Raw genomic sequence first — 15,479 nt, forward strand, 5'->3', positions numbered from 1 at the left:
GTCACAACTAATAGACTACTCAGAATAAGCTGCAGTAGTGCTTGTACACTCTTACACAACACACAGCCTGAACACATAAAACAGGTGCATGTCCAGATTCCTCTGTGGTTGTACACAGTGTCACCTTACAAAAAGACTCTGGTTTCAAATCCACCATCTGTGAACTGTAAACACTCAGTAGTTGGACAAAACAACCTTACCTGAAGGTCCATTTAGAAGCTGTTGCAGAGCCTTTTAACCATATTGCATGATCTTCACCAGCATATGAATTTTCTCCTGTTTCATGAAATTGTAGAAATTCAGATTTTCTTTTTTTCCTGAGGACTTCTCATTCATTTCAGGTTGAGCTGCCACATATAACAAATGCAGAGGCTGTTTTTGTTTGGATAAACAAATACTGATTATTATCCAGTAAGGCACTGACACAGAAACAGTTTGTTTTTTAAATGTTTCTTCCCTCTAGTGGTTAAAATCATTCAGTGCATCCATAAGAAGAGATTGCTTTTTCACAGTTCCAAGTGTGTAGAGCATTATGTAACAACTGCAGCCTTACTAAAGCTGGAGAAATGTGATGTGATGGATGTTTTAATGATTTACCATGACCCTCATGTGCACCACCTTCAGTGGGTTTTTCTTCCTGTGACAACTGTTCTACTGGCTCTAGTTTATCATCGCATGACACATGTATATTTTATACCATATACTGCCAGGATAATACTTTTTAACACTACATGTTGTATGTTGTAGGATAATCTAAATTTGTCTAATTTTGCTCTAATTTTTCTTCTCAAAACTTAAGTTGGTTGGACACTGCCTGTGACATTTCATTAACAACCGTGAACCAATCACTGTGTAATTAAAGGTTTTCCAGTTCTGTATGAGGTGTTAAGACTCTCTGGTTGTTCATTTACAATTGACATTGACTGTGAGTGAACCTGTGGCTCTTTGGCTTAATGAGCAAAGAAGGTACAAGTAGATGAGCAATAAAGGGATCCCTAAAAAAAAAATCTTGACATTGTTTTTAATGGTGACAGTTGAGCATTACAAAGCAAGAGCAGATGTCATCATTCAGTCATTCACAGATAAAATCCCTGATGAAACAACAATGCATTTTATGGCTTATTACAGCATGCTTCGTGAGCACAGATGATGCTTTTAAAAAAGATTTTACATCATTTGTTTGGGGGCAATTTCCACATGGATGTTGTGGTAAAAGTAATTCAGTTTCTGCAGGAAATTGGGAATAAAGTACAGGCAATTATATTCTCTTACAACGAAAGGGAATGAAACACTACAAGTTAACAAATAAAAGAGTTTCAATTGCCATTATAAGTATAAATAGAAACACTGTTTGCAATATGTTGTGTTCCCAGTACTGTAATGGTGAAATTAATTCTGATAACTTTAGTTTCTCCAGTGAACATGCAGATCCAGTGTGAAACAGTGTGAACATTCCAAGTGAAAATGCTCCAACACAACAGCTTATTCACAGCAATAAGCTTTAGGTAAATCAGTGTTGTACATGGTTTTGTGATCAATGTGTCTTATTCTCATTGAGTTCAAAAACTCTGACGAGAGGCTGTCAACCAATGATTGGATCAGTCTGGCGGATGTTTTCTGACACCCTCCCACTCAGTATGTCAATCAAAGGCTTACAAAAACATACAGATAGCCAACAATGCTGCATATGGGATTCCTGCACTGTTTGGACTATCTTTACTTAGTGGTTGACAGCCACATCACCATGCACTGGAGGGTTAAGTGTTTCAACTGGAGGTGGAGAAAGCAAGTGATGACAAACCAATGAGAGAAAAGCTAGCAAATGTATTATAATTAGATAAATCATACCAAATGTCTGTGCAAAATAACAGCAAACTGAATGTCTAAAGGATTGCACCTCATTCAAATTATTCTTTTAGAAAGTCATATGATGCGCATGCATCAGCATTCTGCTACTAGAATTATAAAATAGCAAACTTCAGACTTGATTTTTGTGATTTAATCAAATCATTTCTCTCTGTAGTTTTTGGTTTTGTAAACAGTAACATTCAAAGAAGTCCTTGCTGACAGCCTGGAGAATATAAAGACACAGTATATAAGCATCAGTAAACTGCAGTGTTTCTTATCAGAAGACCAGAGGACAAAAAAAGTTAACACGATCCAACAGTCAAACAAAAGGCCTGTGTATGAATGGATCTATCAAAGATTGATTCACTTTCTGTATATGAGTGTGTGTGCTTGTGTATGTGTGTAAAAGGCCCACTACTCTCACACAGCACCCTTTGTCTAAAGGTACGCCTGTAAACATTTACAAATTTCCTCCATCCTTTTCTTTACATTCCTTGCTTGCTCAGATACATTGTAATAACTCATCAATTAGATAAAATAATAAATTAATAAATATAATAGACAACATAGAATACATTCAAGTACATCAGTTCCTCAATACTGGAATGCAAGCAGATTCTGCTCTTGCAGCTTGCACCACTCTATAGCCTGGTTGTTGCCTGACTGGTTTGTGGGCTACAGTACGTGCACAGCATATAGTCAGTCACCACATGCACCTCAACAATCTCTGCCCTATTAATTGCACAGAAGTGCAAACTGGCTCTATGATATTGAGAATTTTTGTGATCATTTGAACTGTCGTGCAGCTCCCAGTTAACCTCATCTCCTGCTTTACTGCCCTTTCTAAACACACTGACTGTCTCAGGTCACACTTTTCCCCACATCGCAGCTGTGGGCTCACTGGTGACCCCATATATCTGAGGTTACACACCACAGGTTGCTTGAAGGTCATTTCAAAATCTTCAGAGGCTGTAGACTGCTCATAGTGCAGTGAGGGTGCGGAACAGCTGAGTGAGGCAGAAGACGGAGGCAGTGAGCGCAGTGCACTGTTTGGCGAGCAGCTTGGTGCTCAGGTCCTGGCAGCTGCGCTTGCTGCTGGCTCGCTCTGCTGCCAGACAGAAGTCCCTGAATGAGCGGGCCACATCTGCAAGACCTGCAACTGCCTCTGCGTTCCTTCGGTCACACCTGTCACAACCAGAGAACCAAAGGCATATGCCAGCCAATTCCACCAGGGTCCGGAAACTGTCTGCCAGGGAGTGGAGCATTTCTTCTGGGCTCTGTCCAATCCCCACCACCTTCTGGCAGCCTGACATCAGCCGCCGGGCCTCTATCTGGAGCACCCGCTTGTTCTCTGTAAAGTGAGCTGGGCAGGTGTCCCTTGGGTGGCGACCTCCAAGACCTTCCATAGAACGATCACTACCGCTACTTTCTAGAATTGACAGGAGCTGATCCACATCTACGCGGAGTACTTGGAAACCTGTTGGGGGTTCCGGGTAGCGCTGCTGACCTAACCGATTGATGGTGTCCTTGTGTGTTTGAGACAGGAAACAGTCAGAGGCGTCGGACAGCGGTGAGAGGAGAGGGCTGAGCTCAGAGGTAGAGGAGGAGAAGAGGATGGAGCGTGGAAAGGAGGGAGAGTGGGTGGAGGAGGTGGAGAGAAAGGAGGGGACAGGTGGAGAGGTGATGAGAGGAAGAACTGCTCCTGAAGTCTGAGTCACACCACTGCTCTGTGTGCGGCAAGAGAACTCGTAGACTGTAAGCTCGTCGTCAAAGCTGTCCCCACCACTGAAGCAGTTGGTGTAGACTGTTGGGCAACCACAAGCATCCAATGGTACCTGTACCCCCTCCACAATAGACTCGCATCCAGATGCTAGCACAGAACTGCAGCCAAACTCAGGCTTCAAGGGTGGGGTAGTCCCAACCTCGACTGGTGTCTTGGTTTGAGATGGATCTTCACAGATTGTAAACACTCTGCAGCCCGAGGAAAGTATTTTTGGTGAGTCTGAATTCTGCTCTGAAGGCCTACAAAGACCCATCAAAGGCCTGTCACTACTGGTCCGCCTCACTGTCTGATTATGAAAAGGAAGTCCTGGCCTATTTAAATTCTGTGTGGTCACTACTATCGGAGGGGGAATGGAAGGTGATGGATTGCTCATCTTGTAACCTGGAATGTCCTCACCTGAGGTAGTGACCATATTTGGTTCTGGAGAATCTTTTATAGGGCCAGGAGTGTCCATCGTTAGGCCCGAAGTATCTCTTTGGAGGCGGTTTAATATGGAGGTTGGAGGCTCCGTTACTGGTCCTGGTGAGTTCTTAATAGGTTCAGAACACACAAGCTTTCGATGTTGGTGTTTGGGTTCAGTCTGGACAGGAAGTGGAGAGTTTACTTCCTTGACTTCTGAACTTGAATGAAAACTCTTTGCTGAGGTTGTTTCCACAAAAAACTCCCCATCCACCTCTGATCCTGTAAATGTTGTATCTGAATCATCCGAATCCAATGTTTCTATAGTTGTGCCCATTTCAAAATCTATAGTTTGTGTGACATCATCAACGTCTGTAACTTGGATGGTAATCTCAACGTTGTTGCTACTGTTGTCCTCAGCAGGACTCTGGGCTACATTCTCCGCCTCAGCTTGGTGAAGGGTTTCCTGGGAGCGTGATAAATAAAGGGGTAACTTTTGAATCTTCCCCCTAAGTGTCGAGGCAGATAATCTGCCCATGATGCTGGGGGAACAGGTCTGGAAGAGGAAGTGAGTTGGAGAAGGAGGCTCTTTGGAGAGATCACAGATGGTGGCCATGTTAGTCTTCACTAAGCTTTGACTAACTAAACTATCTTTAGCCTCAACACTTGACACGGTGGAATCACTGCTGGGTATAGCTACATTTTGATTTGAGTATGATGCATTTTCATGTGTCACCTCGCTTTTAGTACCTGAATTAAATGTTGGAGATGTGATGCTGGTTGCAGCTCCAAGCTTTGCTGTGATAGAGTTTATAGCACGAGTATAATCAGAATTAACTGAATGAATTCTTGTGTGAACTTCAGTGTTGGTTACAGACTTAATACTAATTTGTGACTCTCCTTTACCTGCTGTGGCTGAATTAGATCTGATGCTAAGCTTTGTAGCCAAATTCCAGTCATCTTTCTTGTCACTTGAACCAGAATTTAAGGAATTACTCACCTCATCATCATCGAAAACATTGTCAGAATTGGTGCTGTCAGTAACTTCATCACTAGTAGTCATGGTGGAACTAAAAACACCAATAGCTTCATCTTCATTAACACTGGTTGTGACTTCTAAATGTAATTGTGCTTTGTTAGTGTGATTTTGTTTGCTAAGTGGCATCTCCTTGGAAGGAGATGAAGACAGTTTGGTCAAGGTTTCCATGTTTTTGCTTCCCTCTTCCTCCCTCACCAAACAGTCGCTTTGGGATTTGTGAGAAGCTGGTATTGGAGGTAGAGGGGATGAGGGTGGAGGGGGTGGTGGTGAGTATGACAGTGGGCTTGACTTGTCACACACACCTTCAAGCATATTTTCCTCTACATATGAGTTTAACTCTTGGGTGATTAAATGAGATCCCAAAAAGCCATTACTACTACCTTTTGTGTTCATATCTATCAAACATGTAGGCAGTGTGTTGGCTTCTGACTGTGTTTCAGCACCTATAAGTGGTCTCTGTGAACTGTACCCTCTCACTCCTTCTATCCTCTCTTCTCCTGTGTCTTTCCCCTTTCTTTCCTCCTCAGCAATCTCTGGTAAAAACATATGACTAGTAAATGGCCTGTTCCCTGACACACCTGTTGTCTCTTCCTTCTCTTCCTCCTCTTTCTCCTCATCCATCTCCTCTTGTCCCTCTCCTTCCTCCTTTCCATCACCCCTCCTATCAGCACTCTCCTTCCCATCTGGATCCACCCGGCAGCGTACAACAGTAATGGTAGGAGATGCAGCCTTTACCAGATCTGTGACTGATTTAGACTCCATTGCGTCAGGTTCCATCTCCATTTCTTGCTTCCTGGTCCTGGAAGCGGGCTGTGGGTCTCTAGTCTGTTCATGAGACCCAAAACGAGGAGAGCCTGGTCCGTGGGAGCGGGCTTTTGACAGGATGGGTTTTGACTCAAGCTGAGCCGGCTCCCCTTCAGAGTGAGTCAGGGAGGAGACAGTAGGGCTTGGATTCTGGGTTTGCTCTGAAGGTTCAGGATCTGAACTCAGCATCTGAGCATCACTGGCTTCTGCCAAAAGGTTTTTATGAAACCTGTTGGAACCCAGGTCCTGCTTTGATTCTGGATCTGGTTCTGGATATGACACCATAGAGGTATAATCAGTTTCCATGAAGGAACGACGCTTGCGAGATCTTTTTCTGAGCTGGAACAATGTTTCTTTGCCTCCTCCTTCCTCATCTCCTCCATTTTTGTCTTCTTCTGCTCTTCCAGTGTTGTCTTCATCTGTCACACAGATTCTGATGTCACTGAGGCTGAGTGTGCTGAGGAAGTCCAGCTTCATCTCTGTGCAGATATCTGCAGGAGAGTAAGAAAAGGTTCAGTTAAACATGTTAAAAACAAAGCATATATCAAATTAGCTATTTATGCAGAAAATAGAAACAGATAATCCAAATTAACTGAACAACCAATTAAACTCTGGTTTTAGATTACTTTTGCTTGAGGGTTTATGTCAAAGTTGGCATGGTTATTGTAATTAAACAATTTCTTTTGATTTTTAGTTGGGGATGGGCGTCACAATTTTCCAAAATCTTAAATCATCTAGACAGATGTTTTTGCCCTGGGTGTCACCTCTTAGGCTACATAAGCTGGCCTATCTTAATGGCCGGAAATCTGCAAATGCTGAGGACTGTTCAAATCCACAATCATTCCAGGCCACAAAGGGACTCAAATGGACTTTCTGCAGACTTCACTCCACTAAGGGTGCAAACCTCACCAGACTTCACCTGGAATATTACCCGTAATCCACTGTGATGTAAATGTGATAAATGATGAATAATATGTATTATATTAATTTTATCTATGAATGGGCTGAAAAATTTGGATTTATTATAATTGACGCAAAATTAGATGGACAAAGGTTGGGTGCACATTCTGATGAGCATTGTTATGGCTATTGTGAAATGTAGCAGACCTGCACATCTCATGCATATGTTGCCAACATCAATACTGTTAATTAATAACCATTCAGAAAAGTTCTTTGAAATGAATAAAAGGGTTGGAAATTTCAGTTCATCTCCAAAGAAACACATGAGGTCTTTTAAGTCTGGGAGCCTGCAGGCTCATTCAATTTATGTTTATATTAACTCTTAATATCAGGCCTCTATCAAGGTTACTAAATGTGATTTTTTTGTAGAGTCTGTGCAGTACAATTCAATAACTTACAGAGCATTTTATACCATTATTACATAAAGCACAATAACTATTTTCATCATAATGTTTTCTTCTAATTGAACTTTTGACAGTGAATGCAAATGCTGTATCTCCTCTGGAAGCAGAGTATGGTTGCACAGACTCTGTAGGCTGATTCTTTACAGTCAGTGGACCACAGCCAACATCACTATTAGGTGTGGTCAGATGTGTGGTCCACTACTCTCTAGGCCATTATGTAACAATGCTCAAAATACAATATTGTTTCACTTTTGCAAAATAAAAGATTTGGCCACCAGATGGTAGCAAAAGCAGAATCTACAGGGACTTGAAAATGAGGTAAATGCTTATGAACATTTGAATAAGAAGCTCAAGGAACTAAGGAAACTAATTCACCTCTTGGCACAGCCCCTGAGGTTGGGTCTTCAGGTGAGGTGAAACGATCTCTGGCGTCAAAAAACTCCTCATCAGAGCTGCTGTCTCCAAAGCCAGGGGGTGGCTGGAGGATTGGGATTGGCTCCAGGTCTACAGCTTTATCCACATCTCCTTCCACTTCCTCCCATTTCTTTTCTTCTTTATGATAAGGGGGACGAGGAGGGCTGCGAGCGCTGTCGGGAGTGATGTTGGAGCAGAGCTTGTAGTAGCAGCGAGCGTCGCTCTGGTCAAAGTTAAACACAAACTCCATCTGAGAGGAGGGGGAGGATGGGGAGAGGGATGACGGATATTCTCTAAAGCCACCCTCCCCGCTTACACTTCCTCCTTCGCCTCCTCTTCTCACTGATTGGTCCATTTCTTTAAACAACTTCCTCCTCCTCCTCATCTCCTCCTCTTCATCGTCATCATCCTCGCTGGCCTCCGGGGGGCTCGGCAGGAAATCCACGAGGCGAGAGAGCTCGGCGAAGCACAGGGAGTTGTCATCGGAGCAGGGGTTAGTTGAACATTTTAGTGTTTGGCAAAGGCTCTGAGAGGTGGAGACGGGTGCGAGGAGTTGAGGATCGGCTCCGTCACCTGACCTCCTGCGGCCCCCTCCTCCTCCCCTGTTGTAAGTTGTGAAGTGGATGAGGGGGTGGGAATGAGGCGGTGGAGGGGCGAGGAGATGAGGCTCAACGTGCCTATGAGAATAAGGATTGAGCTGAAGGAGAGAGTGGATGTGAGGATGAGTTTGAGAGAGAGCATTGCGGTGGTTAGAGGAGGAGGAACATGACAGTAAATCATCTTCCTCCAAAGCGTCAAGGGAGTCACTGGAGGGGCTAGTGAGGACACGAGAGTCAGTATGACAAGAATCCTCTGATACAGATGGGTGCTCCTCTGCTGCTTGCACCTGTTCTCCACCTCCAGTCTTTCCCTCTTCTCCCACTTTTTCCCGTTGTTCCCTTGAGTCATTGTCTGTGATCTCAATCTGTATCTGTCCACCATCCTGTGCTCTCTCCATCTCCTCCTTGTGCTTGGTGTCTTCATTCTCACCCTCTCTTCTCCCTGTCTTCTCTAGCGGAGACTTTTCCTTTTCAGTGTCAGCATCCTTTTCTTCCTTTTGTTTTTTATCCTCGAAGGATTTATCTTCCTTTTCTTTGCCATCTTTGTTTCTCCTTCTGTCTTTGTCTTTTCTTTTTCTTCCATCTGGGTCTGACGAGGATCTGACACGAGGACAGGGCTTCTCAGTGGGGCACACCAGGGTGACTAGTGGTTCCATGTCCAGGTCTGAGGAGTCATCTGAGTCACTGCCACACCTGGACACGTAACCTGTGAGCACGCGTGAATATGAAAACAAACACCAGGGTTTGAGACGGACTTTATGGATGTATTATTTTCTGGCTGTGTATGTTTCTTACTGTATATGCATGTTTTCTTTGTACCTTCCTCAGCAGACACTCTGTGCTTCTTGGAGTCATCGATCCAAGGGAAGATGTTGAGATTGGGGTCAACAAACACTCGACAGTAACCAGCTATTAGGCAGGACATATCTTTGGCTGCCACTGACTCCAGCAGTAACGTGATTGGCTTTGTTTTAGAGAGAGGAGATAAGATGATATGACATGAGACAAGGGGAAACACAATGACATTTTCAGCTGTGGAAACACATTAAGCATAAAGTACTTCTGCTGATACAAAAATGCTGAACTCTGCACATTGAATACAAGAACAGTACGCAAAATAACATAAACAGGCCAAGATTAAAAATTTTAAGTAATTAATCACCATTAAAAAACACAGCTAAAACAGTGGATCATTTTAAGCTGAATGCTAATTAGCAGCTTTCTGGCATGTAGCAGGATTTATTGGTTAGCATCCAGACATCCAAAGAGGCTGTGTTACAAAAATTACATAACATCTCTTTAATTTGTAAAAAGGGCACTGTCTCAAAATCAAAACACATGCTAAATATAGAAGAAGTGCACCAACAAAGAGGAGAACACATAATGCTTATTGGTGCGCAACTTAATATGACCCACCTTCATAGTAGTGTTTGTAATGGTGATTCAGATACTTCAAAGTAAAGTGTGTGTGTGTATTCCTGCTCTTACCTTGATGTCCTGCAGGTATATTTTCACCAGGCTGACCTTGTCTGATTCAGGCAGCAGCTCGATGCGTGTGATGCTGGTGAACTCTGTAAGGGTGGACAGGATGCTAAGCTTGTAGTTGACCACCTGACTCACCCCGTACCGTGCCCCCACCAGCAGGGTTACCATTGACTCCCTGTCCTGGAGCTGGAGGGTGATGGGAGGGTGGGGGGTGGTTTAGCAGAGATACGGAGGAGGAGAACGTTGAAACTTGAATCAACCAAATCTCAAGCACAGAATCGATATACATATGTAATTAACAGTCCAAAACACTACCATCATGGTGGCACTGAAGGATTTTCCTCCAAAGGACTTGAGATCGCCAAGCTCCTCCAGGTAGTTTATCCGTGCCTGGTCAACTGACAGGCCCTTCTGCTTGGGATCGTGCTGGGACTGGCTCTTCTTCATGTGGTAGCTGATGGCCTTCCTCAGGTCTTTCTCTCGCATGTTTCTCAACAATGTGGATGACACAAAGTTCTCTATGCCCCACGTCTTCCTGGAGCAAACACAAAAACACAGACTGAGAGGGTCTGTTTGTAGATTGTTCGACTGTCAGAGAGCTGAACCTGATTTAGGACATGTCCATGTGTATATGAAAGGAACAGCAAACTCCACCACAAAACACATTCCTCCTTGATTACAATAAAATGAAATTTAAATCCTGAAATGCATTGCTCACCTAAAAAGCTGACTTCAGTTATTCAGTGTTACTCAGAAATATACAGTATATTCTAAATTAAAAGATGAAACCCCACCTGTGTTTGTGTGTATATGGCATGCAGTGTACAGTATGTTTAAGTGGAAAATACAGTTTTTAGTCTTAAATCTTAAGAAATCACTTAGTGTTACATTTGCATAGTAGTGCTTATTACCTCTACTATTTGAACAGTGTTTCATGTCTTCAGTGAGGTTATATAATATATGTTATTCCCTCAACCTCCTGAAACATTGTCAGATCTGGAATATTTCATTGCTGGCAGCCCTCCGTTTGGCTGAATCTAAGACGTCTCCAAGAGTCAAATCCTATGTTAGTTTATAGTTTAATTTGGTGGGTATAAATATAATCTAAAATGTGTTTATGTCTCACGTGATGATCTTCAGGTTGGTCTTTGGTGACTGTCCACAGCTAGCCAGTCTCTCCTGGATGTGCAGAGCAGCAAGTCTCAAGGCGGTGTTGCATCTCATCTCTACTGCAAAGCGCTCCTGTAGCACATCATTCACCCCCTGAGACAAACAGATAAAGTGGTAAAAAACAGATCAAATGGTAAAAAAAAAAATGACAAAAGATCTACCTGCAAGATTAATCTACCTGCAGGTAGAGGTATTCGAAGGCTGTGGGATCCTCCTGCAGCAGAGTCTGGAGGTTTTTGGGCATAAAACAAACACGGAACAGACACCTGTAGTCATGGGCCTCTTTCTTCTGGACCACCTGGAAAAACAAACACATGCAATACAGGTAAAAGCTTGAATACTGCCACAGATTAAACCCACTTCCCAGTGGAGCCATAGTATAAATATAGTGTAAATTGAGGAGACAGAATAACTGTTATTACTCTGTGTGTGTGTGTGTGTACCTGCTGTATCCTCTCCTCATCGTGTAGCAGCAGTAGTTTGCTGATGCTGTGCTGCTGCTCCAGCACCAGGGAGAAATGTTCAATACGGCTCAGAGAAAGCTTTTCCTTCAGAGTCATCACAATGTCCTGATGCACACAGAAAATCACATTGTGAGAGACAATATTTCATAACATCAGGAAACATATTTGCTGAGCTGAGCTGAACTGAGCTGGGGTTTGAAGGGAAAGTTTAAGTGGTTAGCAAAGATACTGATGTAAATCTAACAGTGATGATGCCTGAGGGAGTGCGTGTAGCTTTTAAATTATATACAATATATAATGTCAATACAAAAATTGTCTCTGTGGTTATATGGTTATTTTAGTGTGGAGTATACTGCAGGCTTGAAACTACATCACATTCATTCACAATCATAAAACTGACTACTGGCTCTTTGACTTGACTCATACACTCTCACATGACTTAGGCAAGAATTACAGAGGATCTTCTCATTTCATAAGCACATAATGATCCTCGGAGGCAACTATGTATGGTAGGCTATCATTGCATAGTACCTTGACTGTGGTGCTGGGTTCAAATTTGAAGGCCTTAGTCTGCCCGTTCTCCAGATAAACCTTCAGAACGTTGGGCAGGAAGAGCAGCGAGTTACCCTGCAAAGCAGACAAGCAGTCAGGGGTCAAGGAAGGTGTCAGATGAAAATGTGAGCGTCATAAAACCTGCTGCTTCATAAGTAATAGACTTAAAAAGAAATACGATATAGAAATGGATGTTTCATTTTTGACTGTCCTTATGTTTGTGCATGTAATGTCTGTCTCAGATACACAGGCGCTGGGTGTTTTAAAATATAAAAAATATTGAAAGGCATGCTCTGCACATTAAAACACACTTGCAGTAAGAAAAGAGACGTAAACCTTGTCTAATTTTCACACGGAGCATTTCTTCGCATCATATCCTCTGGCCTGTTTCTGTCTGCCAGGCTTGTTCGCTGTGGTGACTCATCTTTCCCTGCCTCATCCCTGTTCTCTTATGATTTCAGAAAGAGTTTCTCTGTATTGTCACTGTGATGTAATGCAACATTGATGTCTGTATGTTTTGAAGTTCAAATGGAAAGCTTTCAAATTTTAGACAACCCCTCCCTTGTCACCCTCCCATCTTCCATTTCTCTTGTTTTCTCTCTCTTTTAACAATGGCGAACACAGCCCACTGCCCCTCCTCTCCCTCACTCTCTCTCTGTCTCTTCTCTATCACCCTCTACCTCTCTCTCCCTAATCTGATGTTTATTGTCCTGTAATCACAGACATTAGGACTAGAGGATGAGGCAGACATCGATCTGTGTTTTCCCTGTGATTAGTAATGGGCACTCCAGCTTCTGTGGTTTTCCTCATCCAGCTAATTTCACATCCGCCGGCAGGATGGGACCTCTGACCAACAAGGTTTAGAGAAGAAAAATGCATACTGCATGGAACAATACCGACCAATTATAAAACATCACTTCTCGCCACAGTGAAAAGGTACATGTGGCAATAATAAATCCCATTCAAATCCCCTGTCTGAGATCTGAAATTCAGACTTATGAAAATCTAGGAGGCCTCAACTCAGTGGTTCCCAGCCAGGAAGTTGGAACCCTCACAAAGGATTCCAAGATGATTGAGATAAGTCACAAGATGATTAAAGTAATTCCATCACACATAATTATATCTATTGCTTTTTTCTTGAGAATTATATGTATTATTTCACCTCTTCAGGCCTTTAAAAACTCCAAATTAAAAATTGTTTTGGCTGAGCTCCTCATAACTCTAGTCCCACATGACTGTGGAATAATCTGAGTCAAAACCTAATGTAAATTGCAGAAGATATAATAAATAATGAGGTGTCTGTGCGGATTAAATCACACAGTTCACAGTCTGTAAAGAGATTCAGCCTCTCTTTGAGGAGAAGGATAAACTGTATTTCCACGGTAATAATTTAATTTAGTTTTTGTTTTAACTCTATTTAAAGGAAGCTTAGAAAAAGGTTTGAAAATGTGTTAATGAAATGAAAATGAAGGACTTATTGAGAACTGTTTTTCTCTGGCCCCTTATCAGATGTCAGTATCTAGATAATGTCCATCCAGATACACATCCTGTCTAAGTGGTGTTTTAATGACAGCTGTGCAGTGATGGATGAGCTGATGGAGAACAGTGCCCAAACACTGAGCAGAATGCTAAGCAGTATGTTGCACGTTATATTGTTTCAAGTTGTTGTTGCATGTAATAAATATCAGCTGACAGATGATAGTGAGGATGGGGACAGGGGGATCTAAAGCTGGGTTTTCATCATGGGTGTGGAATTTTTGCACATGTTCTCAGACTCACCTGAGAGTGTCCATTGACTTCCACCTCCTCAGCAAAGTGAACTTTGACAGGGTTGGACCTGAGTTTGGCCCTCTTCTCTGGTGTGATGAATGATGACTTTGGGCCCTGGGAGGAAAGCAAATCAAAAAATCTGATTGTTATAGTATTTTTTGTAATTGATACTTAATGTTAAGGTTTAATGGGAATTAAAATGAGACAAGTGATTATGTTATAGAAACATGTGCATACATTTTGAAAATTGCTAAATTAATGGAGCAATAACAGTTCTATCTCATAGTAAAACAAGACAGGCATTAAAAAACACTTTTACTGTTCTGTCAAGGGATTTACATTTAGGAGATATCCAAGTACAGGCACTTAGTAACAAACATAAACACATTGATTTCTTCATTACTACACAAACAGTTACAGTTGGTGAACTGAAGGCACAAGAAACTGTCAAACAATCCGCCTGCTCTCGTATCATTATCTGATTATAATAAAAATCTTTGCTTAGGCATGTCTAGAACTCTTCTGATGTTTTGTTACAATCAACATGCATGACAGAGATGAATATTTTCTGGGAAATACTAATAATTCCTTGCAGCTCAGTAATGATTTCTTGTTGGAGCTGTGAGTGATGAATCAGATGGTAAAGGTGCCTCCATCAGCAGAGCTGCTGATGAGAATTACTGAGGAGCAGCTTTTCAATTACTGATCTTACTTCAACTTAGTGCAAACACATACGTCAACTTCACAGATACAGATGAACAACCTGCACACACAAATGCACAGTAAACACACACACACACACACACACACACACACACACCACACACACACACACACACACACACACACACACACACAGAGTGATCATGATTGAGTGTGAGTCCAAAGGAAGATCCCTCTATCTGAGTCTGTGGGGGGAGTTTACGAGGGTGTAACATGTTGTCACTGGTAACAGTGATGTAGTGGTGGGACCTTGGTGACAGGATCGTTGTTATCAATGACTCCTGACTCCGAGCCTCACTGATGTGCTGATTAATGGGTTTGCTGACAGCTGTGTGTCACAATCCCATGTGTATATAGACAATGTATATGGCATGTATATGCGTATGTACATGCTCATGTGTGTGTGTGCGTGTGTCTTTATAACCTAATGTAATAGGAAACAAGAAACACATTAAGTTCATCTAAAGTGCTGCTTGCAGAGAACCAGCCGTTATCCAATTAAGAGTCCATCACTGTAACTATGGTTAGGTGGATACAATAGACTTACCAGCATTGTTCTGAGGACCGTCATCGTCAATGTATCTTGACACTCCCTGAAATAACAGAAAGGGATGGGTGGTGATGCGGATAACTTCAATTTAAAAAGTAATCTGTGGTGCATCTACCAATAATCATGTGTGTGTGTGTGTGTGTGTGTGTGTCTGTGTGTGTGTGTGTTTGTGTTTGTGAATGCAGCTGTCGGTGTAGACCTGATTATTTCAGCAGCTTGCTCCGGGGTCAGGTCATCCACAGCGATGTTATTGATCTTCACAAGCTGGTCGCCAGGGACGAGCCGACCATCTGCAGGACCACCTGCACACATAAAATGTCCTTGTGTTGTCATGCCTGAGGGTGTTCAATTGGCCTGCATTCATACTGCAACTGGGTTTGATGACAGGCAGTAGCGTGTATTCCTTTCATCTCACATTGATGCATAATTTTATTACACAGCTCTCCAAAATTAACTGTCCCACCACAGGAAGACCAGTTTCACAGTACTATTTTTTTATTTGTTTTTAGCACACA

General features: G+C 42.5%; 1 protein-coding gene across 2 annotated transcripts in view; it reads right to left on the reverse strand.

Annotated features, from left to right (window-relative positions):
• Nucleotides 1–1,007: 1,007 nt before the first annotated feature.
• LOC108884576 (FERM and PDZ domain-containing protein 1) overlaps nucleotides 1,008–15,479 on the reverse strand; it is a 36,638-nt gene continuing 22,166 nt past the window's right edge. For both annotated transcript variants that reach the window (XM_018678549.2, XM_018678548.2), the window contains exons 5-16: nucleotides 15,164–15,266; nucleotides 14,962–15,007; nucleotides 13,701–13,805; nucleotides 11,901–11,996; nucleotides 11,349–11,474; nucleotides 11,084–11,203; nucleotides 10,862–10,998; nucleotides 10,051–10,270; nucleotides 9,739–9,921; nucleotides 9,070–9,214; nucleotides 7,613–8,956; nucleotides 1,008–6,364 (exon numbers count right to left, since the gene is read on the reverse strand). In XM_018678549.2, coding sequence (XP_018534065.1) covers nucleotides 2,829–6,364; nucleotides 7,613–8,956; nucleotides 9,070–9,214; nucleotides 9,739–9,921; nucleotides 10,051–10,270; nucleotides 10,862–10,998; nucleotides 11,084–11,203; nucleotides 11,349–11,474; nucleotides 11,901–11,996; nucleotides 13,701–13,805; nucleotides 14,962–15,007; nucleotides 15,164–15,266 — 6,161 coding nt within the window. In that variant the 3' untranslated portion in view covers nucleotides 1,008–2,828. The remainder of the gene's footprint in view (nucleotides 6,365–7,612; nucleotides 8,957–9,069; nucleotides 9,215–9,738; nucleotides 9,922–10,050; nucleotides 10,271–10,861; nucleotides 10,999–11,083; nucleotides 11,204–11,348; nucleotides 11,475–11,900; nucleotides 11,997–13,700; nucleotides 13,806–14,961; nucleotides 15,008–15,163; nucleotides 15,267–15,479) is intronic.

This window comes from Lates calcarifer, linkage group LG5, assembly GCF_001640805.2.
Source record: "Lates calcarifer isolate ASB-BC8 linkage group LG5, TLL_Latcal_v3, whole genome shotgun sequence".
NCBI lineage: Eukaryota > Metazoa > Chordata > Actinopteri > Centropomidae > Lates > Lates calcarifer.